General features: G+C 37.9%; 1 protein-coding gene across 1 annotated transcript; it reads right to left on the bottom strand.

The window, feature by feature from the left end:
* Nfu1 (NFU1 iron-sulfur cluster scaffold) lies at positions 1-26,425 on the bottom strand. The gene is made up of 8 exons (XM_070004481.1): positions 26,330-26,425; positions 23,653-23,753; positions 18,833-18,968; positions 16,075-16,141; positions 13,100-13,214; positions 10,104-10,164; positions 3,243-3,417; positions 1-420 (listed from the first exon to the last, which is right to left on the bottom strand). The coding sequence occupies exons 1-8, from the start codon at positions 26,395-26,397 to the stop codon at positions 376-378; spliced, it is 768 nt and encodes a 255-aa protein (XP_069860582.1). The 5' UTR covers positions 26,398-26,425; the 3' UTR covers positions 1-375.
* Positions 26,426-27,214: the final 789 nt, after the last annotated feature.

Raw genomic sequence — 27,214 nt, 5'->3', positions numbered from 1 at the left:
TCACACAACAAAAGCATTCTCCCTATTTATTCTGTACAAAAAAAAGCAAATAAATTAGGTAGGAGAAAATTATTTTCAAACTGTTTCATATAAGTATGCAAAGAAGGCAGCAAGAGAAATGATGAACAAAAATAAAAATATCCCTGGAAAAAATCCACGTGTACGGATGACTCAGGAGGTTATAAATAACTCATGTGGTAAAGCAAAATATAATATTTATATATCATTCTCTGAGGACAGGGCATATTTTATTAATCCTCAAGTTCCTTAGCATATGATTTTTTTTGTTTTTTACCTTAGCATATTATTAACAAAAGCCTGTTATTTGTTATCAGTAAGTTCAACTGCTGTGCCACCAAAAAGATCCAGATTATTTTAAGACGAGTTTGCTTCTTTTTCATCTGACTCATCATCCATTACCTAAAGTAATAAAATAAAGAGAATTTAAGAATTAAGAAAAGGATTGGAAAGTCTTAATATTAATTACCTGCTTGAAGAAGTCTACAACAATACTTGGCAATCCAATAAAAATCAATCTATCAACAGTTCCTAAGTACAATTCACAATCATAACTTGGTATCCTAAGAAAGTAAAAACAAATGCATAGAGAACTGATCTCTCTTCTGTGTCTCAAAAGAGGCTTCCAGTAGCAGAGTCCCAAGTCTCAGCTGGGTAAAGAAGACTATAAATAATTAACTGTTACTATGTAGTCATAAAACTGAAGTAACTTTGTATATTGTTTCTAAAGCAGTTTCATTATATATTATAGTATATTCTATTTGAATATATTCTGTAGAGCTAAGCTAAACTATTACTGTAAAAGTATTACAAAAATATGTCTCTTAAAAAAAGAAAAACCCAGAATACCATACTATCAACTACTTACTTTAGTATTATTCAGATAAAAAATAACTGACTCTTAAAAGTGTGAAGACTCAAGGAAGAAAAATACTAATAAATACTTAAAGAAAAAATGAAAAGGTTAATATTTCCATAAGTAAAAGTATATCCAGATAAGAAAGAGCAATACCTCTGGAAACAAGAAAAGTTACCTAAGGGTGTGACTGTGATAGAGGAAGGGAAACTGAAATATAGAGCATGTATGGAGATGTAACAATGAACCCTGCTCCCACCTACGTAAGTGATATAATTCAATTTTTAAAAAATCATACAAATTTATGAAAGCTTTTTCTCCTCACCACACCTACTACATTTTAATGGCAATTTATGTTTACAATCAGTTAAGTTAAAATCAAAATGCATCACTCCCTCTGGACAAGTGAATAAAAATGGTTCTTCTTTTTTACTCTATGGAAGAATCAATGAGTACAATTTTTTTAAGAGTCCCATAATGGATAATGAAACAAAAAATATGTTTTAAAAAATGTCTAGATGAGCCACACATGATAGCAAAGAAGTCTCAGCACTTGGAGGCTGAGATACGGAATTATTTTGAGCCCAGCAGTTCTGAACCAGCCTGAGCAACACAGCAAAATTCCATCTCCAAAACAAAACAAAACAAAAAACAGCCAACAAATATTAACCAAATTCTAAGTGAATTTGGTTCTGCTCTGAGACAATGAAAAAAATAATTCTCTTATAGTTTTTCTTTTAGATTGAATATAAGTGAACATGTACTTCCAAGGAATATTGTGTATCCAATCTAAGGAATATCTGATTTATAAAATTATAAATCGCCAGGCACCAGTGGCTCATGCCTGTAATCCTAGCTACTCAGGAGGCTGAGATCTGAGGATTGTGGTTCAAAGCCAGTCTTGGCAAGAAAACCTGTGAGACTCTTATCTCCAAATAACCACCAGAAAACTGTAAATAGCACGTGGCTTAAATGGTAGAGAACTTGTCTTGAGCTGAAGAGCTCAGGGACAGCACCCAGGCCCAGAGTTCAAGCCCCACAAATGACAGAGAAAAAAATTATAAATTGACTCCTATTTTAGGGAATGATTCCTAAATTTGGAATAAGATTTTGATTTTTTTTTTGTATTGAATTCCTTGTGCTCTCACTTGGATTTTTTGCTCAAGGCTGAGGCGCTACAACTTGATCAAATCTCCACTTCCAGTTTTTGCTGGTTAAAGACAAGTGTCTCATAGACTTTTCTGCCATGGCTGGCTTCAAACTGTGACCCTCAGATCTCAAGCTTCCTGAGTAGTTAGGTATACAGGTGGGAGCCAAAAGCACAAGCTTCTGATACTCACTTCATACAAATATGTAAAGGACATTTGGAAAACAAGGCTAGTTTTGCAGAGAAATACAAAGACCTGGATATGATTTCTAGTCTTCTCAAGGGTTAGACCTGAACAACACTGACAGAGACACACAAAAAGAAGCTTTGGGCTAAAGTAGGGTTTCATTTCAAATGGAAGACTGATGAGAACTTTAAAAGAAAGGTTAGTGTACATGGGACCAAAAGGACAGATTTCAATACTGCTACTCAGAATTGGTTCTCAGAGAAGCTGGGAGGAGATACCCTCTTGTAAGGACACAGATTTATCTAAAGTGTTTTCTCAGGTTTCTAATCTCCACATAATCTTCCCCTCCCTGATAACTTCTCTCCAGAAGGCCAAGCTTCTTGGCTAAGAATCACTACCATGAGAGACACTACACTAAGAAAATGTTGTACTGTGCTATCTATATTCTTCAGGCCTGTTCAGACAAAAAAAAAATCAAATATGCTATAGATAGAGTTCCCTATCACAAAGTTCTGTTTCACAGTACAACAAAGGATGATTCCTGCATTGGCTCCTTGCTGGTTAAAATAAGAAGGGTTTAGGGATATGGAACATACAGCATCTGTGAGGCCCAACATAAGAGCCTGAAAAAAAGGGAGAGAAATAGACACAGGGAGAGAATAATGTGGAGAAATGAGCTCTTCCACTTTGAAAGATTTCTAAAATCTACCTCAACTGGATGATGTTTTGAATCCCTTTTTCATAATTTCTCTGCTGTAATCAGAACAACAGTGTCTCTGAGTCTCTGTTACCTTATGTAAAAAGTGGGGATGAGTTAGTTAATACACCGTGTTATTAGGAGATTAAATGTAGTAATATATATATATATATATATATAAATGCCTGGCACATATCTGTTGCTTCTAAATACTAAAGTTAGATTAAAAAAATAAAAAGGCTTCAAGTCTGATAACAACTGAAACACAAAGATCTTGCCTTGGTGAAAAAGTTGGGTCATTTTTTTTCATATTTATACAAACATAATATTGGCATACCTGTTCGACACCTTCTACTTCTGGAATATAAAACTGTAGCATGTTCTGAATCCCATTTTTCAAAGTAATGATTGAACTGGGGCAGCTGGTACAAGAACCTTGAAGTTTCAGCTGTACTATGCCATCTTCAAAGCCTTTATAAATTACATCTCCTCCATCTTCCTGAACAGTCGGCCTGGGGCCACAGAATATTTGTCACACATTTAAAACAACAGAAGTTTAAATTTTAATATAGCTCAGAGTTTGGGATTTTTTTTTCTTTTGTCAGTGCTATTGAGGTTTGAGCCCAGGGCCCCTTGCTTGCTAGGGAAGCACTCTACCAACTGGGTCACATCCTCAACAATTTGCTTTAATTATTTTTTAGGTAGGATCTTCTTTTTTTTTTTTTTGCCAGTCCTGGGGCTTGACCTCAGGGCCTCAATGCTGTCCCTGAGCCTCTTTGTGCACAGGGCTAGCACTCTACCACTTGACCATCACTTCTGGCTTTTTTTTTTTTTTGAGTAGTTTATTAGAGATAAGAGTTTCACAGACTTTCCTGTCTGGACTGGCTTCAAACCAAGATCCTCAGATCTCAGCCTGCTGAGTAAGAAGTATTACAGGCATAAGCCACCGGTGCCTGGTGGGTTTCACATTTTTACTCAGGACCAGCCTTGGACCTTGGTCTTACACACCTTCTCATAGGGCTTATAGCTGTGTCTCACCATGCCTGGCTTGTTGGTTGAGATGAGGTCTTGCTATTTGCCTGGGCTTGCCTTGAACCTTGATCCCCAGATTTCAGTTCAAGTATCTGGGATTATAGACATATGTTACCATGTCTCCCTTTGTCTTAATCATTCCCTTGTTGATATAACTACCATCCTAATTTCTATGGCCAATGATTAGCTTTGTCTACTCTTCAATTTATAATTTACAAAGACAAATTCTATATCTAAATCAAAGTGTATTCACTGTTTTGTATCTGGGTTCTTCTCTTAAATCATCCAGTCTCACTGCTGCATAATACTCCACTAAGTTAATATGCCATAATTTATTATCCATTCTACTATTGATAGATACTTGAATTAGTATTACTAGATAACTAATTTCTGGCTTTTATAAATAGCTAAATAGGGGGCTGGGAAGGTGGCTCAGTGGTAGAGCGCTTGCCTTGCATGCTCGAGGCCCTGGGTTCGATTCCTCAGCACCACATAAGCAAAAAGAAAAAAGCCGGAAGTGGCACTGTGGCTCAAGTGGTAGAGCGCTAGCCTTGAGCTGAAGAGCTGAGGGACAGCGCCCAGGCCCAGAGTTCAGGCCCCACGACCGGACCCAAAAAAAAAAAAAAAAAAAAAAATAGCTAAATAGCCATGAAGATTTTTTTTTTTGCCAGTCCTAGGGCTTGAACTCAGAGCCTGGGCACTGCCCTTAAGCTTCTTTTGCTCAAAGCTAACACTCTACCACTTGAGCTACAGCACTTTTTTGGTTTATGTGGTACTGAGGAATCAAAGCCAGGACTTCATGTATGCTAGGCAAGCACTCTACCACTAAGCCACATTCCCATACCACAATTAAGATTCTTGTTAATGTCTTTACTACTTGGAAAATGCTTGAGAACAAAACTGTTGAGTCAAGAGTGTGAATGCACATACAAGATGCAAGGGACCGGAATCAAATACAGTGAAAACAGGGGTTATCACCACATGAGCAGAAAAAAAAAAGCCGGAAGTGGCGCTGTGGCTCAAGTAGTGGAGTGCTAGCCTTGAGCTGAAGAGCTGAGGGACAGCGCCCAGGCCCAGAGTTCAGGCCCCAGGACCGGACCGGAAAAAAAAAAAAAAAAAAAAGGGTTATACCATGGGGGAAGAACATACTTAAGAAAAAAAAAAATCACATGGTACATTATAAATACATTAAAAACAACAGCAAGGATAAAACCACTTGTGTCCCTATCTTGGGGTTCATTTCACTAAAGCATCATCTTATATGGTCATATGTACATAGCTTTTGACCTTTTGTGCTTGTCCTAGAAATATGCTAGTTATTGCAAATAAGGGAAACCATAGGACCTATGTTTCTTTGGGTGTGGCTTACTTCACTTCCAAGTCTTTCCATTTCCTAACAAATGGGGCAATGTCATTCTTTCTGATGCAGGCATAGAATTCCTCTGTGTGTGTGTGTGTGTGTGTGTGTGTGTGTGTGTGTGTGTGTGTGTGTGTGTGTGTGTGTGTGTGTGTGTGTGTGTGTGTGTGTGTGTGTGTGTGTGTGTGTGTGTGTGTGTGTGTGTGTGTGTGTGTGTGTGTGTGTGTGTGTGTGTGTGTGTGTGTGTGTGTGTGTGTGTGTGTGTGTGTGTGTGTGTGTGTGTCACATTTTCTTGATCCATTCATCTACTGAGGGGCATCTGGGTTGGTTCTATATCTTAGCTATGGTGAATAATGCTGTGATAAACATAGTGTGCTGGTAGCTTTGGTATGACCTTGTTTGTGATCATTTGAATAAATGCCCACAAGTGGGATTGCTGGGTCATAGGGAAGCACTATGTGGAGTTTTTTGAGGAACCTCCATACTGCTTTCCAAAGTGGTTGAACAAGTTTACATTCCCACCAACAATGCAGTAGGGATCCCTTTTGGCCACATCCCCTCCAGCATCTGTTGTTATTAGAGTTCTTGATTATAGCCATTCTAACTGGGGTGAGGTGGAATCTCAATGTTGTCTTGATTTGCATTACTTTTATGGCTAGAGAAGTTGAGCATTTCTTCATGTGTCTGTTGGCCATTCTTATTTCCTCTTCATCTTGTATATACATATTTCTAATTTGGGGAGGGGAAGGGAAATAACAAAATGCTGAAACAAGGATACAGGTTGACCCATTGTAACAATGAGATGTACAAGACACTATGTTGAAAACTAACTTTACAACTTGGGGAGGGGGCGGAGTTGGGGAGTTAAGAAGGGAAGGGATGGTAGGAGAAAAACAAAGGAGGAGGTAACAATGCTCAACAGAAAATGTACTCATTACCCTACTCATGTAACTGTAACCCCTCTGTACAGTATTTTTTACAATAAAAAATATATAAAAAAAGAAACAAAAAACATGAAATACATATATTAAGTAAATGTATTTGACTTACAATAAAAATTTCTGTGTAGAAAAAAAAGTGTGAATGCATGCAGATTTAGTAAACAGTGCCAGATATTTTTCCAGAGTTATATATACTTGCATTCCCACAGCAGTAAAGAAGTTTCAGTTGCTCTGCATCCTCACTAATCCCTGGTGGTGTCAATCTTCGTGATTTTAAACATTCTAGTGGCTTTGTAATGATTGAGGCTGAGCCCTTTTTTATTATGCTTAGTGGTATCTGATTATCGTCTTTTATAAAATACTTGTTGGTCCAGTCTGTATCTGTATTTTTTTTAATTTGTAGTTCCTTACACATTCTACATATACAATAAAATCTACTGTTTCATCTTGTACCATAAATAGTATCCTTTGATGACAAGAAAGTCCTGCCTACAAGAAAGTCACTGGTCACTGGTGACTCACACCTGTAATCCTAGCTGCTCAGAAGGCTGAGATTTGAGGATTTTAGTTCAAAGCCAGCCTAGGCAGGAAAGTTGATGATTAAATACCAGGAAACTAAAAGTAGAGCATAGAGTACTGCCTTGAGTGAAAGAGCTCAAAGACAAAGCCCAGGCCCTGAGTTCAAGCCCCACAACCACCACCACCAACAACAACAAAAAGATCTCTCTGTATCTGTAATACTATCTTTAGCTGTAAGGTACATGTTTTGATATCTGTATACCTTCATAGCTTTCTTTTAATTCATTCTTCAATTAGTATACATTTCTCCATCTTTTTATTCTCAACCTGTGACCTTTGATTTAAAGTGCATACTCCTAAGTAGCACATTCATGTTTTTCACATTTAGTCTTACAACCTTATTTTTTGTTGACAACCAACATACTGTTAAATGCAACCATCAAGATATTTGCGGTTATATTACCATCTTATCATTTTGGATCAATCGAGTATTTTTTAGTATTTAATTTCCCCCCTCTGCACAGTTATTTGTTATAGAATCTTTTACTAGTTACTGTTTTCTCTACAGAATATTGAATTGTTTTCCTAGATTCCAAGACCTTAAAACACTTACATTCCCCACATTTTATATTTAGGTCATGTTATTTTAATTCTAGGTATATTTCAAACCCTATAGGGCACTATTAGATCCCTTCTGTCATATACTATGTCTCTCATGTTTTTTTCCCTGAATTTCCTATTCTCTCTTCTCTGTGTGCTTCAACCTGGATATTTTCTACTGATCTATATTCTGGTATACAAATCCATTCCTCAGCTGTAACTAATTTGATGTTAGAATAATTAAATGAGTATTTAAGTTATTTTACTTCTAGCTCAAGAATTATTATTTTTCTTACAGATTCCAGTTCTCTGATGAAATTCTTCATCTTTTCATCTATTTTCTTGAATTTTTTAGTCATAGTTATCTTAAAGACCAGTATAGTTCTAATATATAGGTTATCTATGAATCTTTTATTCTTTTATTCTAATTTCAATATATGACATAACTTTTTTACTAAATAATGGACTCTATGAAAAAAATAAGGTGATTCAGTACTATATTACATCAGATAGGATTTTTCCGATCTTCTAGCAACAGCTCATCTGTTCTATTTTATTTATTTTTTGCAGTACTGGATTATGAACCCAGGGCTTCCCATTTTCTAAACATTTTTTTTCCATTTTCTAAACATTTTATCACTATTCTTTTTCTTTGCACTGATTATTTTTGAGGGAGGATCTCACTTCCATCCAGGTACCTGCCTGGACTATGATCTACCTATTTTTATTTTAGGTTTCCTGTAATAGCTGCAATGACAGCCACAAACTATGTACCCAGCTTCCTCCACTGAGATAAAGTCTGGTGAACTTTTCTGTATAGGCTAGCCTAGACCATCAGTCCTCACAATCTAACTTCCTAAAAAGGTAAAAGACAGGCACGCACCATGTAGCTTTGAGTTGAAAAGAGTACTTTTCTGCCTGAGCTGGTTTTGAACTTTGAGCCTCTCATTCTTAGATTCCCAAGTAGCTAGGATTATAGGCATGAGCCACTGGTACCCAGAGCAATCTATTCTTGAATTAAGCAGCTCTATTAGCTTAGTTATTTCTACGTTATTCCATTTCAAGGGTATAGTTCTCCCAGAAGTCCAAACAAGAGTCTAGTTGTTTCTTGAGGTCCAACCCCCTTGACACAGCCTAAACTCCAATTTTTGTCCCTAGCACAATAAAACTGCCAAAAGTCTGTTTGGCTTTCCAGTTGCTGCTTGTTTGACTTATCTCTTCCCCTACACAGCTAAGAATAAGTAAATGCATTCCCATAATGAAGAATCTGAGGGTTAGGTTTACTTCCTTTCTTTTAAGCTAATTATTTTTAGTTGATAAAATTATTGATGTATATATTTATTTAAAATGCACACATGATATTTTATAATATATACACTATAGAATGGTATATAGCTCAAGAGCTTACAATGTCTCTTCATTAGTCATCCTCTACATCATTCTCCCTTATCTCCCTCTCTACTACATAGTTAGCATGTTTTGTGGTAAAAACATTAAAAAACATACTCTTGGTGATTTTCTAGAATATAATATTGTTACTAACTATGTAAATTTACCCTCTTAATTTCCCTGCTCTCTGGGATTTTAGTCTTACTAACCAAGACTGCATTAGTAACCCAGAATTTAAATTTTCTTCCCATCTAAACAAACTTTCAGAAAGCTTAATAGTTTCTTTGATTCTTTGCTGCTATACTCTGCCCAGCTTTTTATATCTTGGCATTATACCAACAATCAGAAAATGCTGAAGGAAGGTTTCACTGGGCTTCCCTTCTCACCACATCTTTGTATGTCGACCTTAGGTGGCTTTTGACAGCTTATCTAAAGCCTTTAAACAATTTATCTGAAAAAGATGGATTAGTGGTCTACTGTAAGCAAAAGCAAAGTCTACTATTCTTTACTTCCTGAAACTTAAATCTTTATAGCCAATTGCCTGAAATGTAGGTAGTCTTCTCTTCACAATTTTCTCCAAATTAAGATATTTTTAATTTTCTAAGAAAAATTTAAAGCCCTCTTATCTTTCTAAAAAAGTTAATACTATCAGGCACCAGTAACCCATGCCTAGCTATTCAGGAGATTGAGATCTAGAGGATCAAAATTAGATGCCAGCCCAAACAGAAAACTTTGCTAGATACCATCTCCAAAGCAACTAGCAAAAAGTAGGGACAGAAGCATGGTTCATGTGATAGAATGCAAGCTAAGGAAGTTGCTGGCTTCCCCCGTACTGCCAATATAACAATGCCAAATCAATACTGTAAAGGATATTTATCCTTGACTATGGGTATTTTAATTGTTGTATTTTGTCTTGTACAGAGCTAAGAACTAAACATCAGTGTTCTGTCACTAAGCTACACCACAGACTTGTTATCTTTTTTTTTTTCTCCCAGTGGTGGTGGCAATGAATTCTGGGCTTTATTTTGCTAGGCAGGTGCTCTACCATAGAACTATATCCTAGCCCTGTCATCTTCATGTTTTTCCTTTGTGAATGGTTACAGGGGTTTGAACACAAAGCTTTGGCTTGCTAGGCAGGTTCTATCACTCAGGCCACATTTCTAGCAGGTGTATTATATTTTTGGATGAATACAAAAATTATATACCGTAAATTCAATTTTTATAGTTACTTATTGTGGCTTTTATTAATTTGTGCTTATTTTGGCACTCTACTGTAACTTCATGGACAAGTAAGAGTCCATTGCTATCATGAAAACTGCCTATGCAGCATCTGATTTGGGGTAGAGAGAGGAGCACATACCGTATTCTAGTATCCAACAATTCCTTAATCATTGCCACAACTTCATCATCTTCTTCAGAACCTAGAAACAATCACAAACAATAGTAGAAATTTTGTATTCATACAACTATTAAAACAGGATAATTCCTTTTTTTCAGGTAAGGGTAGGTTTATTCATCGTACTAGCTGACACCAGGCCATCTTGGCCCTCCACGCGGTGGGGAAAGGCCTGGGAAAGAGAGAGAGGCCTGGGAAAGAGAGAGAGCTTGGAAAGAGAGAGCTGGGAAAGAGAGAGAGCTGAGGAAAAGAGCTAAGAGAGAGCTAGAAAAGAGAGAAAATAGCTAGAAAACAGAAGAGCTAGGGAAGAGCTAGAAAAGAGCTAGAAAACAGCAGAGAGAGAAAACAGGATAATTCTTGACTTCATGATTCATTAAAAACATAGAATCAAACAACATGTTATTTGGAAATACGTCATAGTTTGGGGACAACATGATTCTCTAAAGAAAACAAGAAATACTGATCCACTGAACATTTAGTAATGAAGTTGAGCATATTTAAATACTTATCATGTCAGAGCTTGAGAGTTTTACCACATCTATAAATTTTGCTCATTTTCAAGGACTAAAAAAATAGTACAAGGCACTGGTGGCTCACACCTGTAACCCTCACTAGTTAGGAGGCTGAGATCTAAGGATCATGATTCTAAGCCAGTCCTGACAGACAAATCTGAATTACATAGCAAGTCTGAGGCCAACCTGAGCTGTAGAGTGAAACCCTGTCTCAAAAACAAAAAGAGCAAAAGGAGTTAGGGGTTTGGCTCAGTAGTAAAGTACACACTGAGCATGCATGAGTCCTGGTTATTAGGACCCAAAAATAGAGAGAAAGAAAGGGAAGTAGGAAGCAGACCAGAGGGAAGAAAAGAATACTAAATAATGACAAAAAAAATGGAAACTTAGCCTGGTACTAGTGTCTCACACCTGTAATCCTAGCTACTCAGGAGACTGAGATTTGAGGATCAAGGTTCAAAGCCAGTCCAGACAGGAAAGTCCATGAACACAAAACATGGAAATGAGGCTGTGGCTCAAGTGGTAGAATGATAGTGTTTAGCATAAAAAAAGCTCAGGGACAATGCTTAGGCCCTGAGTTCCTAGGATTGGCACATACACATACATACACACCATGAAAATGTACTCTTTACCTGACTTATGTAACTGTGACCTCTCTACATAACCCTTATAACAATAAAAGTAATTATTTAAAAAACCCAGCAATTTACTCAGGAGGCTGAGATCTGAGGATCGCGGTTCAAAGCCAGCCCGGGCAGGAGAGACCGTGAGACTCCTATCTCCAATAAAACCACCAGAAAACCAGAAGTGGCGCTGTAGCTCAAGTGGTAGAGCGCTCGCCTTGAGCTGAAGAGCTAAGGGACAACGCCCAGGCCCAGAGTTCAAGCCCCACGACCGACAAAAAAAAAAAAAAAAAAAAAAAAAATCAGGAAATTACTATGTTGAAAGTGAACTATACAACCTGTGCTTGGGATCAGGAGGGAAAAACTGGGAGAGAGCGAGGAAAGAGGTGACACTAGAAATGTACTCATTACCTGACTGTAACCCCTCTGTGTATATCACCTATGTAGTAACAATTTTTAAAAAAATAAAAAAAATCAGGAAATCAAAATTGATATAATACTAAAATCCAAAAAAAAAAAAAAAAAAAAAAAAAAAAAAAAAACCCAGCAATTCTTATATACTGCTGATGTAAATGTCAATTAGCATTTATGATACAATAACCACTTCTAGGAACATATTCTACAAAAGCATTCCACATATTTTACACATATACAAAAGACTTGCATAAGAACATCCCCTGCATCAGTCTTTTTAATAGAAATCAATACTAGTGACCAACTGGAACATAAGTAAAAAGGAACAAACTACCTGTAGTTTATTCATATAATAGAATATCATTCACCAATTGAAATGAACTAAAACTATATTTTTAATGGATATATTTCAAAGATATCACACTGTAATGATAAAGTAATAGTATAACGTAAGTTATTCAAAGGTTAAGAACAAACATGAGAAGAAGGCATAGTGGCACATGTCTATAATCCCAGAATTTGGGACTATAGAAAAAAAAAACAATACTATATATTCCCTTCAGACTTACATGCATAGTAAAGTATAACAACAAAACAAGTTCACACATCTCTGTAAATACAAAGGAAAAGGTAAGGGAAAATAAGAGTATTTGTATTATCATTAATATTTTATTTCAAAATGGATCTAAAAACTAGTGCTAGTGACTCACACCTGTAATTCTAGCTACTCAGGAGACAGAGATCTAAGGATCTTAGTTCGAGGCCAGCCCAGACAGGAAAGTCCATGAGGCTCTTATCTCCAGTTAACTACCCCAAAACTGGAAGTGTAGCTCAAAGTGATAGAATGCTAGCCTTGAACACAAAAGCTCAGGGACAGTGCCCAAGCCCTGAGTTCAAGCCTCATGACCAACCAGAAAAAAAGTAACAAAGGATCTAAAGCAACTACGGCAAAAAATGAGCATTTGTCTGATCTTCAACAACCCACACATGCACACATATATACACATACACACATACACACAGAGTTAATATCTGTTAAAAGTAAGTGGAGGTCAAACTAATGATCATTACATTATTTCTTACATGTACAAAGACTTTGTAACTGAGGGCTAGGGACTTACCTCGGTAATAGAGAGCTTGTCAAACTATGTTCAAGACCCTGGGTTTATCCCAAACACCACAGGAAAAATAATTCATAATGGAAAGTTTTACCTTTGTGCAATCATCAAATTTACATTAAAATTTTTCAAAAAGCATAAATACATACATATATTTACCCTTTCTGATATTGGCACCAAAGCCAAACATAACAAATGATAAAAATCTGTATTCCAATCACTTCTACAATCAAGACAAATGTGAACAAAGTAGAAAAGTCTGGAAAAAGATAAATATTAATTACTCAACACATTACCTGCTTCTCCTGCAGGTGTTTCCTCAGTAACCAGGGGTAAGCCAGATGCAAAGAAGTCCATAATTGTTGCATAAATATCTGGCTTCAGTAAATTCCAATCTATTTCTTCATTTTCCTACAAACATATAAAGGGAAATTCTGTATTTCAAACCCAGGGCAAAGACAAATTCAGAATACCACTGTGAACCTTCCAAGCACATTTCCTATATAGACTTTACAACAGCACCCATTTCTACAAAATATGTGACTCTACTCAAGAGTCACATATAGAGTTAAAAGACACAATGGAACAGTCTACAATGTATTCACTCATCAAACTTTTATCAAGTGTGTTGTATGTACCATGCCTTATACAGGCAAGAATTATTAAAATATTAAAAGATACCATATGATGCAGAGAATTAAAATATTGAACAGATTCTCTATCTTTTTTGTGCATGTGTGTCAGTTATGGTGCCTGAATTCTGGGTATGGATTGGCACTCATTCTTCCTGCAGGATGGTCAGGAATGACACCATAGCAGTTAATTGCATTTCCACATTGGCAACATGCAGGACTTTTGGCAAGACTCTCTGAGGTGCAGTGGGATTGTCGCATCAAAACTGGAAGATTTGCAATCACACTTGTTCCTTGGATATCTTGACCAGCACTGAGCAGATAAACAGCCCTTTCAGTATCACTGAGGTCTTCATCAACTATCAATCTATTTCTTCTGGTGTCTTGAGGCTCCGGCAGACAGATCTCTAGATGATGGTAAGCTCCTGCAAGTCCTCCCTCAGCTCTTCAGCTCAAGGCTAGCACCTTACCACTTGAGCCACAGCGCCACTTCTGGCTTTTTCAGCTTATGTGGAGCTGAGGAGTCAAACCCAAGGCCTCGTACATTCAAGGCAAGCACTCTACCACTGAGCTACCTTCCCAGCCCAGATTCTCTATTTTTAAAGACAAAGATAAAGAGATTCTCTCATTCTTTTAACAAAAATAAGTTAGAACTACTTAAGCAAGTACATAGGCCATTCCACGGCTATTCAAAAGTTCAATTTATATTATATTCCATAAAAAATGTTGAAAAATTCAAAGATGCTGTGGAATAATGGCCACTCTGCAAGAAAAAAAGATTCCATAAAATTGTTTGATCTATATCCTTAGACAACATTTTTCCCATAAATAAAAAGATTAGTAAATACCTAAATAATACCAATGTCTTCAAAATAAAAATATAACATGTTTTGTCCTTTTTTCTGCTAATACCAAGGTTTGAATCCAGGGTCTCATACTTGGCTCAGCTAGCTCTACCACACAAGCTATACCTCCAAGCTCAGTTCTTGCTGGTTACTTTGATGTCTCATGGACTTTTCTGCCTTGAAAGGCTTTGAATCTCGATCCTCTGGATCCCAGCGTCTTGAGTAACCAAGATTACAAGTGTGAGCCATCAGCACGTGGATTATTCTTTATTTTATTTAAGGAAACTTTTTTTTGAGAAAATAGAAATATAGTCTAGATTTAAGATGCTATTAGCTAGAATCTACACTTAAAATACTATTCAAAAATGACTAATGTGGATAAAGGGATTATTTTTGTCATGAACTTAGTACCAAGCAGTAAACAAAAGGTTTAAGAAGCAGGCACTGCTATGGACATAGCATGAAACTAGTAATATGTCTAGTATTTAGGAAAATAAATATATATTAAATTCAGGGCCTTATGTTTGCTAGGCTAACATGATACCACTTAGCCATGCCCCAGCTTGATTTTTCACTGGTTATTTTTAGGATAGGGTCTTAATTCCTACCCAGGGACAGGCCTGAGCTGTAATCTGCCAATCTTTAGACTTCTTAGAATCACGGTATATGCCACTGTGTCCAATTACCCTCCAGAAGATAGAGACCATCACATTCTCTGCCAAGACTGGCCTAGAATTGAGATACTCAGATCTCAGTCTCTCATTTAGTTAAAATTGCAGGCCTGAGTCCCCAGTGCCCAGCTTGTTTTGTTTTGCTTAGAGAAAAGGTTTGCTACATACCCTAGAATGGCCTCAAACTTGTGATGTCCCTGCCTCACCCTTCCATGTGCTGAAACTACAGGCTTGTACCATCATGCCCCGCACAGGTAATATTTTAATGAATTATTTGACAACTGGAATAGAATTCTACCTCAACAAATGGAATTATCTCAATAAATAGAGAGAAAAGAGAGAGAAATACAAACTAAAATATAGCAAAGATTGGGTAGAAATCTATCCATTGGTTACAAAGGTAATGGCTGAGGGTGAGTCAACCCACATCTGCTCACCATAACCTTTCATTTGAGGAAAAGCACTAGAAGCACAAAATTTAGTTCAGGAAATTCTGTATCACTGTCTCCTTCAAAAAATGACTTTTTATGCCTACTATGTAATAGTCATTATTTTAGGAGACAATCTTTATCTTCATGGAGTTTTCATTCTAGTGTAGGAAGGAAAGACAGGTAACAAAATAACAAATATTAAGTGGTTAAATGTAATAAAGAAAACAAATTCACTCCTGTAGGGAGTATTGTTTTATGATAGCCAAGAAAGGGCTTTCTGAGAATTCAGAACAATTAACATTTTAAACAACAAGTAAAGACACTTGAAATAACACTTGGAAACTGAATTCTAGTCCTGCCAAGGTTGAGTGTTGTCTCACTGTTGGCTAGTCATATAATCTTGGACACTGCATGTGACTTGCTGTGGCTCAAGGATTTTTTTTTTTCTGAAAAATGAAGCATTCAGAGTGTAGTTAGGTCTGGATGCTAATTAATTTCAACTTAAAATTTTTCTTAAATGATTGACTTTAGAAAAGACAATCTGATTTTTAAAAATTTGTATGTGTTAAAGACAATAGGAATGGGAATTCTATACTAGGTGAAAAAAAAGAATGAAAATTCTAGGAAAGGGCACTGGACTACAAAAAAGCTATAAATACTTCAAGTCTTATTTTCTATAATTCTCTATATACCTTTGTGACAGTGATGAAATCTGGTCCAAAGAACACACTTTTTACTCCTTCGATTCTAAATAACTGCCTGTGAATACAGAAAATAACAAAAATGTTTTATATGAAAATTTTCAAACATATAGAAAAGTGGCAATAAAAGTAAAAGAACCTCTTCCATCTACCTATCACCAGCTAATACACTCATGGCCAGTTTTGTTTCATCTTCTTATCCATCAATCCATCAATCCCACTTCTAGGTACTGACTCAAGAGAAATGAAAATATATGCTCCACAAAGACTTGTACATGAATATTCATACAGTTTTACTTCTAACAGCTCCCCCAAACCCTGAAAATGTTCATCAACTAGTGAATAAAACAACTGTGGTACATGCAAAAAATGTAGTAGGACTTGATAATAAAGAGATGAGTTACTTGGATACAAACAAAAGGATGACTGTCAAAAGCCTTCCTGAAGATAGAATACTATGTATTTATTCATTTACTCAGTCATTCATTCACTCGGCAAATATTTGGACATTTTTGAATAACAAAGCTGTGTCTGAAGCATTAGCAAGACAATGATAAGGGAGACAGATAGCCTTCTTTTCAGGAGCTTACATTTGGCTTACAGATGATTTTTTTTTTTGTCAGTCATGTGGCCTGAACTCTGGGCCTGGGCACCCACTGTCCCTCAGCTCTTCAGCTCAAGGCTTGCATCCTACCACTTAAGCCACAGCGCCACTTCTGGCTTTTTCTGCTTACATGGTGCTGAGGAATTGAACCCAGGGCCTCATGCATGTGAGGCAAGCATTTTACCACTGAGCCAACTTCCTAGCCCTATTTTCAGACCATTACCAACTATGCTACAATAAACACATACTATGTGTACATGTGTGACTATTCTGTAAGACAGTGTTCCTAAACTCTAGCATATACTTGCAAAATCAATAATGTAGTCATTGGAATTTTATTATTTTATTTAAAATAATAACTTAAAAATAATTCTGAACATTATAAGAAAAAAAGGAGATATAAAAATTCATTTCAAAGCCGAGTGCCAGTGGCTCATGCCTGTAATCCTAGCTACTTAGGAGGCTGAGACCTGAGGATCATGGTTCAAAGTCAGCCCGGGCAGGAAACTCCATGAAACTCTTATCTCCATTAAACCATCAGAAATGCGGAAGTGGCGCTGTAGCTCAAGTGGTAGAGTGCTAGCCTTGAGCTAAAGAGCTGAGGGACAGCGCTCAGGCCCAGAGTTCAAGTCCCACGACTGACCAAAAAAAAAAAATTCATTTTACCAGGTGCTAGGCTCATGTCTATAATACTAGCAACTTAGGAGGCTGAGACCTGAGGGTTATAGTTCAAAGCCAGCCTGGGCAGGAAAGTCCATGAGACTCTTATCTTCAATTAACCACTAGAAAACTGGAAGTGGTGCTGTGCTCCAAGGGGAAGAGCACTAGCCTTGAGCAAAAGACCTCAGGGACAGCGTCCTGGCACTGATTTCAAACTCCATGATGACAAAAATGCATTTCCTCTTCTATTTCCTCTACATGTTTCACATACATGTATTTCATTACCAAGTAAAACATTTCATATTATAGTTAGTGTCAAAAAGTGTGAAAAAATAAATGCACTAAGATATATTTTGGGAAGTTTATGTTTAAGTCAAAGGAAATATACATATTTAATAACTAGAAAGTTTAAAATCTATTTCTGTGACTTGTCTCTAGTTCCTCTAAATGAGATATACAAAATTGCTGTATAGAAATTTGTATAAAAATAGTAATCTCAGTGGTTTTTTGTCGGTTGTGGGGCTTGAACTCTGGACTTCCGGGCTGTCCCTATGCTCTTCAGCTCAAGGTGAACACTCTACCATTTGAGCTTACAGCACCACATCTGGTTTTTCTAGTGGTTAATTGTAGATAAGAGTCTCACAGAAGCACCACTTCCGGCTTTTTTTTTTCCTGCTTATGTGGTGCTGAGGAATCGAACCCAGGGGCTCTAGCATGCAAGGCAAACGCTCTACCACTGAGCCACCTTCCCAGCCCAGTAATCTCAGTTTTATGTTCACAATATCTTTAGCAATCAGTATTAGGATGAAGTGACAAAATATTTCAATTAGGGTTGAGAGTATAATTGAGTCGTTGAATGGGTGCTTAGCATGCACAAAAAGAAAAACATTTAGTTGATGTTGTTTGACTCTAATATTACTTTTTATAAATGATTCCTGTGGCTACTGGCTCAACAGATGTACATTTTAAAAATTTAATATTACTTTTTATAAATGATTCCTGTGGCTACTGGCTCAACAGATTGCATTTAAAAAATTTATCACTTGTGCTTTCTCATTTCTGACATACATTTAAACTTGTCTTTCGTGAATTTAAAAACTATTGACAAATTTTTAAAAAATTATGCCATAGTTGATAATTTTAATAGTTTATCGTTCTGAGTGAAATATTTGGCACTTATAAAGTGAATTGAGCAAAATTTTCTTGTTTGTAACCATCAGATTTATAAAGAGAACATAAAATTTATCATGAACACATAAAAGGCAGGAGCTCTACCACTGAATTATATCCCCAGCTCACGAGAAAAGTTTTCTAACATCAAGTCTTACTGTTCTTTTATCTCATAACTGAAAAGAAAATAAAGTATGTAATATGTTGAAATCAATGCAATGCCACATAAAATTGCAATAGGTAAATATGGCTGTCTTAACATCAACATCAATTGTTTATGTTTTTCAGTAAAAGCCAAAACAAACAGTAATATACCTAGCCAGAGGGGAGCAAAATGCTGCAGCTGGTGAGGGAAAATCCATTGTCCTTGTCTCAAGAACTGGTTTTCCTGGTATAAACTTTAAACTGTTGGGATTTGGGGTATCTTGTGTTTGAATAAACATGTGCCGCACTAAAAAAGAAAAAGAAGGAGGTTGTTATGCTAGGAGAAAAAAAAAGAGGAGCTAACAAGTTTATAGACTATGAAGTACTCATTTTTCAGGGAACCAAAAGAAAAAGAGAAGCCCCAAAAGCTTTGTTTTCCAAGTTGAGAAAACAAGCAGTAGTTAAAACAAGAAAGAAATACACCTATATTTAAGATAGCTGCACTGGATTTTATACTAATATGATGATCACTTAGAAAATTTTATTATTCACCAGATTTCAGCAATATCTTACTCTTAAATAGGATATTACTCAAGTAAACATCACAATTCAGAAGTCATATAAATCTGTTTTGCAGTTTGGAACCAATGGCTATCATAGTACTAATTATAGATTTCCATCACTATGACACTAAGATAATACAATGGCATAGTCACTTCTTTCCAAAATGCTACCATTTTTTTAAAAACAATAAGCTCAACAATTTATAACAGCAATAATATTTGTTTATGATATGCCAGATACATAGGCAAGTGCTTAAAATGCATGTATGCTTTATTTTTGGAATTTCCCTATGTAATCAATTACACTTTAAACCCACTGTTTATTTCTAACAACACTACTCTGAAAAATAAATTTGTTCAACTCAAACAAATAAATAAATAAAAAGTAAAATGAATGTATGCTTTTAACAACCCTATAAAAAAGTTACTATTGGGCTGGGAATGTGGCCTAGTGGTAGAGTGTTTGCCTACCGTACATGAATCCCTGGGTTGGATTCCTCAGTGCCACATAAACAGAAAAAGCTGGAAGTAGCAGTATGGTTCAGGTGGTAGAGTGAAAGCGTTGAATAAATAAAGCTCAGGGACAGTGCCCAGGCCCTGAGTTCAAGCCCCACAACTGGTTAAAAAAAAAAAGAAGAAGAAAGAAAGAAAGAAAGAAAAGAAGTAAAAAAGAAAAAGTTACTAGCAACTCAGGAGGTGGAGATCTGAGGATCGTAGTTCAAAGCCAGCCTAGGGCAGTAAAGTCCATGAGACTCTTATCTCCAAATAATCACCAGAAAATCAGATGTGGGCCTTTGGCTCAAAGTAGTAGAGCAATAGCTTTGAGCAAAAGAACTCAGGAACAGTGCCCGAGCCCTGCATTCAAGCCTCATGAACTACTAAAAAAAAAGGTGACTGACCTACGTATAGAAACACAAATGTGTAGTACCAGCACTAAGGAGACTGAGGCAGGAAGATCATGAGCTCAAGTACAACCTGGTCCACATAGTGAAACCTGGGCAGGAGTCAGGGGAAGAACTATTTTTGCCATTTTGTACCTCATAAAGGAAATGAGTTTCAGAGATGTTAAGTAACTTGTCCAATCTTACTGTAGGTAACAATATAAAATATCATATAAGTGAACATCTATGTGAATTATTTTCTGAAATATTTAAATAGTATCTTCATAGACTCATTTTGTGTGTATTTCTTCTAGGACTATGATTATATTTGGAACGAATTCATTAATGCAACAGAGAACAGACAGTATCTTTAATTTACTATCCTGCAGTTATGGAAACTTGCAGAACAAAAGAATAGCATTGGAGTTTTCATCATTTGAAAACAATAAATACACTGGTTAAACAAACCTTTATTAGTTACAAAATAAATCTCAGAAACACTGTGTCTATTTTTCTTTTTATTTTATCAGCAGTGCTAGGAACCAAACCCAAGGCTTTGTGCATGACAGGTAAGCACTATACTGATGAAATGTTTCCAGCTTTATCCTTTTTCGTGTGTGTGTGTGTGTGTGTGTGTGTGTGTGTGTGTGTGTGTGTGTGTGTGTGTGTGTGTGTGTGTGTGTGTGTGTGTGTGTGTGTGTGTGTGTGTGTGTGTGTGTGTGTGTGTGTGTGTGTGTGTGTGTGTGTGTGTGTGTGTGTGTGTGTGTGTGTGTGTGTGTGTGTGTGTGTGTGTGTGTGTTCTAAGGCTTGAACTCAAGGCCTGGCAGTGCTCTACCATTTGAGCCACAGCTCCACTTCTGGCTTTTTGGTGGTTAGAGATAAGAATCTCAGTCTTTCTTGCGTAGGCTGTCTTTGAACCTTGTTCCTCAGATGTTAGTCTTCTGAGTAGCTAGAATTACATTCATGAACCACCAGGGCCCTATATTATCAATGAGGAAATTAATGCTCAAATCATTCAGAGTCAGTGAAATGACCAGAACTCAAATCTGGACAATTTTCTGGTACTGAATCTTAACCAGTGTACTGTTAATTCTTATCAGTTAATGCTAAGCATCAAAGGAAAATGGGCTTAAGATCAGTCTTCCTATTTTGTCATTATCATCATGCCATATATTTTAGGAGAAACAAAATTCTCAAAAGAAATAGTTTTGTTTTTAAATTGAAAGTGATTAAATTTGGCAAAACATATAGTAGGTGGCACATGCTTGGTAAGTGTTTTTACCACTGAGTTATATTCACTGCCTTTCAGTGCTTTTCTTGGCCATTTAGGGAGAAAATTCTAGCTTGACAGCTGAGAAATGATTTTAAATCATTTTCTGAATGAAGCAGAAATTAAACTCCTGTACCTTTTGCTTAAGTTAATGTCCTAATTTGACATCAATTGCTGACATGTTGACCAGATAAATTGCAAAGAAAGAAAAAAAAAATCAAACTTCAATGTTCAAGCACTTTATTTAAAATATTTATGCCTCCAGGGCTGGGAAGGTGGCTCAGTGGTGGAGCGCTTGCCTTGCATGCATGAGGCCCTGGGTTCGATTCCTCAGCACCACATAAGCAAAAAGAAAAAAGCCAGAAGTGGTGCTGTGGCTCAAGTGGTAGAGTGCTAGCCTTGAGCTGAAGAGCTGAGGGACAGCACCCAGGCCCAGAGTTCAGGCCCCACGACTGGACCCAAAAAAAATAAAATAAAATAAAATAAAATAAAATATTTATGCCTCCAACTGAGACATTCCTAAGAGAAGCTTGCATTATAAGGGAACAATTTTTCAAATGAAATATTAAAGAAAGAAGTAACATCATGGGCTGAGAAGGTGGCTCAGTGGTAGAGTGCTTGTCTTGCATGCATGAGGCCCTAAGTTTGATTCCTCAGCATCACATAAGCAGAAAAAGCTGGAGGTGGTGCTGTGGCTCAAGTGGTAGAGTGTTAGCCTTGAGCTGAAGAGCTGAGGGACAGTGTCCAGGCCCAGAGTTCAGGCCCCATGACTGGCAAAAAAAAAAAAGTAACATCACTTTCTATGAATAAAGGACTGCAAAGTTCCTTCAACTGGTTCTGAACCAATTTTTTTCTTTTTCAGTCTTAACAATTTATTAGTTACCAGTCTCTGCATATATTAGGCACTCTACTAATATTTGAAGAATTACATCTGGCTTCACAGTCCACTTGAGGAAAATTATTCTTACACAACGAAATACTTGAAGATAAAAACTATAAATGTGAAAGACAACAACCACATCATTTAAGAGCATAAGAGGGCTCAAGTAAAGCCTAGCAAGTGTATGGGTCTGAGTTCAAAATTCCACTACAGCTCCCACCCCCAAATGAACATATGTTCTCTACAAAATGCCTGAAATAAAATTATGAAAATATGTAACATTACCAGATAACTTTTCTCTTTGCATACTTGAAAAGCCATTTTAAAAGACTAAATTGAATAACAAAATCATAATTGGTTTAATTAGGTATTTCAAATAAGACTCCTAGATCTAGCATCCAGAAAAATATTCCTGAAAATGTCTTAAGAGTTAAAACAGGTTGAATCTGATATAAAATATTTTTCTTTTTATGCTTGCTATGACATCCACAACAGATTGGTGGTGCTTAAAATCAGTAACAATATTAAAATTAGCAGGTATTCAATATAAAGCCTGTATATATGACCATATACTTTAGTCTTGCAAAATTTAAGTCTAATTAAAAAGGTCTGACGTGCTGATTACTCAATTATACACACCTAAACTCTTTTGTGCAAGGGAATAGGCAAGCATGAAGCATTCTTCTCCTCCAGTGCACAGAAGAGGTAAGATGTTACCCTGATTAAGGGCATGCCCTGAGCCACTGCAGTCAAAACCTGACTATAGCCAAAGGAAGGTGATCATATTAATGATAAAAAGAGAGACAACTTGAATCATATGCTTACAGCCCATAGCCACAGATAGAGGCATTTAAACAGACACACTCTCCCAAGCTTCCCTAACCATAGTACAGTGATTATTCTTCAAAATTGTTTTAAACTTCTATCTTCACACTTATTTCCAATATTAAAAAAATCAAAGACTATCCACAATTCTGCCAACAAATCTACAATAATTGATTTTGACAAAGAAAACTACATTTAAAATCTGAAGGTCTAGATAAAAGCCATAAATTTGATTTTAGAAGTTTTCCTATCAAAATAAGGAAAGCAATAGATTCAAATATGCCTGATTCTTGGAAACAAATTCCATGTATAACTTCTTTCTACAATAGTTTCAATTCAGAAATCACTTGTCAAGCAACTCATGCACCAGGGGATATGTTAAAAGGACTCTAAGATTTCACAGGTTTATTAGATATAACTTGTGCAAATAGTTACAATAGAAAAATAAAACTAAAACACTACATTTTTTAAAATCCCTGAATAAAAAAATCTGCAACTTCATATTTCATAAAAATCCTTGAGACTTCCATTAGTTTCTCGGTCATATTTTGCTCTAAGAGGTGAAACTTTACCTGCGTGATGCAAGGCTGGATGTGGTGGGAAAGGGGATCTTCGTACAAACTGATGCAGCGATTGCTTCTTGATGACATATGGATTCATCATATGACACAGTCTACATTTTGAAACAAATAATAAATGACATCTTAAGAGATCTAATCATTTAAATTCAGTTTCTGCTTTTCATTCATTAAAAAAGGCATGCAAATTTTAAATACAATTAGCAATATAATAAAACCAAATATAGCCAGGCACTGGTGGCTCATGCCTGTAATCCTGATACTCAAGAGGCTTAGGTCTGAGGATTGTGGTTCAAACCCATCTCAGGCAAGAAAGTCTGGGAGACTATTTTCTCCAATTAACCACAGAAAAGACTAGAAGTGGTGGTGTGGCTCAGGTACTAGAGTGCCAGCATTAAGTGAAAAAAAGCTAGGAATAGCACCCAGGCTCTAGTTCAAGCCTTAGTGCTGGGAAGAAGAAGGAGGAGGAGGAGGGGGAGGGAGGAGGAGGGGGAGGAAGAAGAGGAGGAGGAGGGGGATGGGGAGAAGAGGAAGAAGGAGGAGGAGGAGGAGGAGGAGGAGGAGGAGGAGGAGGAGGAGGAGGAAGGAGGAGGAGAAAGGAGGAGGAGGAGGAGGAAGGAGGAGAAGGAGGGGAAGGAGGAGAAGGAGGGGAAGGAGAAGGAGAACAGAAAAAAATAAGAAAAGAAAAATTATAGACCTGACTTTGTTTTCATTTTTCAACCACATTATTTCCATACACATTATTATTTTGGCAAATAATGCCAAAATTTCAAAAACAGATAAATATCAAAGGGAGACTCATATTCTCAATTACAGGAGATATAATTATATAACATCCAAGTGATGAAAGTACTACTACTACTACTGTACAGTATAAAATAAAATGTGACTTTAGTAGTGAAAAAAAACTAAGAACTGGTGCTGGGAAGGTGGCTCAGTGGTAGAGCGCTTGCTTGCATGCATGAGGGCTGGGTTCAATTCCTCTGCACCATATAAGCAGAAAAAGCCAGAAGTGGTGCTGTGGCTCAAGTGGTAGAGCACTCGCCTTGAGCTGAAGAGCTGAGGGACAGTGCCCAAGCCCAGAGTTCAGGCCTCACAACTGGACTCAAAAATAAAAAAATAAAAAAAAAAACCCACTAAGAACTGTGATATAATCTACTGTAATAATCAACTTTAAATATTGCTATGCATTACAACTATGATTTCATAGAATTTTAAGCACAGGAGACATCTTTGTGATCACACACAATTACTTCAAAACTTATTTTTCTCTGCTTTTCACCTAAAACGTAACAAACAAGCTGTGTCACATTTCTCTTACAAAACCAAATTCTGGTATTCATAAAGGAAAAAGTAGGCATCAAGTAAATGGAATACAGATGACCTACCACTCTTCCCATCTTTGGTGATCTTTAAGTATCATTTGTACGTAAAGACTACGGGATGTTGTGAGCCTGTAACTTAAGTGAATTTCTTTAGATGTTACTGGATAGAGCTGGCACCAAGGATTCAGAACAAAAGAATTAGCATTAATAACATTGTGGGAAAATTCTAAATGAGGAATCAAGGAATCTGTGAAGCCACTTGAAATTATCTACACTTCAGAAGCACCATTAACACCAAATATTTGAATACTCAAACTCTAATACTCTAACTCCCTGTTAGGCGTTTTTTGTTTTTTGGTTTTTTTCTTCCGGTCGTGGGGCCTGAAATCTGGCCCTGGGTGCTGTCCCTCAGTTCTTCTGCTCAAGGCTAGCGCTCTACCACTTGAGCCACAGACCACTTCCAGCTTTTTCTGCTTATGTGATGCTGAGGAATTGAACCCAGGCCTCGTGCATGCAAGGCAAGCACTCTACCCAGACCTTGTGAGGCATTTTTCTGAAGAAATAAAATGACGGTCTAACACCTGCAATGTTGACAGACCTGTTGGGGAAACCTAAAGAAAAGGGGCAAAGGTGGGGCTGGGAAGGTGGCTCAGTGGTAGAGTGCTTGCCTTGCATGCATGAGGCTCTGGATTCAATTCCTCTGCACCACATAAGCAGAAAATGCTGGAAAGTGGCATTGTGGTTCAAGTGGTACAGTGCTAGCCTTGAGCTGAAGAGCTGAGGGCCAGGGCTCCGGCCCAGAGTTCAGGCCCCACACGCCCCACACGCCCCACAGGTGGGGGGGGGGGGCGCAAACGTGGGGCAAAGGTGGGCCAAAGTGCAGAGGGGGCCGAAGCAGGGTGGTGCTGGCAAAGTCAAGCTTGTCGATTGTCCTCATAGTTCCAACACTCTGGAAATGTGTGACCCTGGACTTGTCACGTCTTCTTTCCAGGCCTCGGTAAGGCACTGGTTTTTGTTTAAAGGACTTAGGGAACCAATGCACGTGCTTGACCAGCGAGGGGATACTGACTTTAAAGCCAGCTCGGTCCCTTCTCTGAAGATGGGGCCCGCAGGCCTCCGAGGTGCCCCTCGCGAGGTACCCGATCCGGCCAGAGCTCGGGCGGCCTGGCCACACCAGCCCACAGCCGCCCCCCTGCGGGCGGATGCCAGGCCACAGGGGCAGGCCTGGGCCTCCATCAAATGCACGACCCTAACCCCTTGAGAAGAGGCAGCGAGACGGCGAACGCTCCGCCGGAGACGCCCAGCGGGAGCCCTATTCGGGGTCCCCGGAACGGGCCGTCACCTACCGCCAGCGCAGCCCGGCGGCAGTAGCCGCAGCTCTCCAGGCCCGGCGGGTGACCACCGCCGCCATCATCTTAGTCTGGGTGCGCAGTCGCAGACAGATCTCCTGCGTCGCGAAAGGCGTGCGCAGGCGCAGAACGGGCGAGGAAAAGCGCGCCCTAGAGGCGGCGGGTAGCGCTGCAGGGGATAATCGAGACTTGGAGGGCGGGGCGGGGTGGAGGTCGCTGCTGTAGCTGCGATTTGGAATCCACCCAGATGCCCCTCCGTGGATGAATGGATCAAGAAAATGTGGTATATATACACAATGGAATTCTATGCCTCCATCAGAAAGAATGACATTGCCCCATTTGTTAGGAAATGGAAAGACTTGGAAAAAATTATTAAGCGAAGTAAGCCAGGCCCAAAGAAACATAGGCTGCGTGGTTTCCTTTAAATCTGCAAGGAAACCCAATGAAGAGTACAAGACAAAACATTACAGCTTAAACCTGAGCCAGGTGCAGAGTAATTTGACTGGTTATTCTCTTGGAATGGGGTAAGGAGTTGGAGGGATGAAGTCCTCAGAAGTGAAGGGCCCCTCCCATCCCTTCCTGTCAAAAGTGCAAGCTGGAGGCCTGGCTGGTCTCTGCTGCTGTTAGTCTCCCCCATCGCTTTCTGTACTACCTCTTCCTAAGCACAGCCACACCCACATTCAAGGTGTGTGGACTTAAGCTTCATTTCCTTGGGTGGAAAGATTTTAACTGTGTAAGATTTCTTTCCTCGTTTAAAAATGTCTACATCAATGTGGGCTCGTAGATACTGCTCCACCACTTCTACTCCTTTTTTTTTTTTTTTGGGGGTCCGGTCGTGGGGCCTGAACTCTGGGCCTGGGCGCTGTCCCTCAGCTCTTCAGC

This window comes from Dipodomys merriami, unplaced genomic scaffold (genome assembly GCF_024711535.1).
Source record: "Dipodomys merriami isolate MVZ:Mamm:240054 unplaced genomic scaffold, mDipMer1.0.p SCAF_63, whole genome shotgun sequence".
NCBI classification, from domain to species: domain Eukaryota; kingdom Metazoa; phylum Chordata; class Mammalia; order Rodentia; family Heteromyidae; genus Dipodomys; species Dipodomys merriami.
This window is presented reverse-complemented; position numbering and strand designations above follow the sequence as displayed.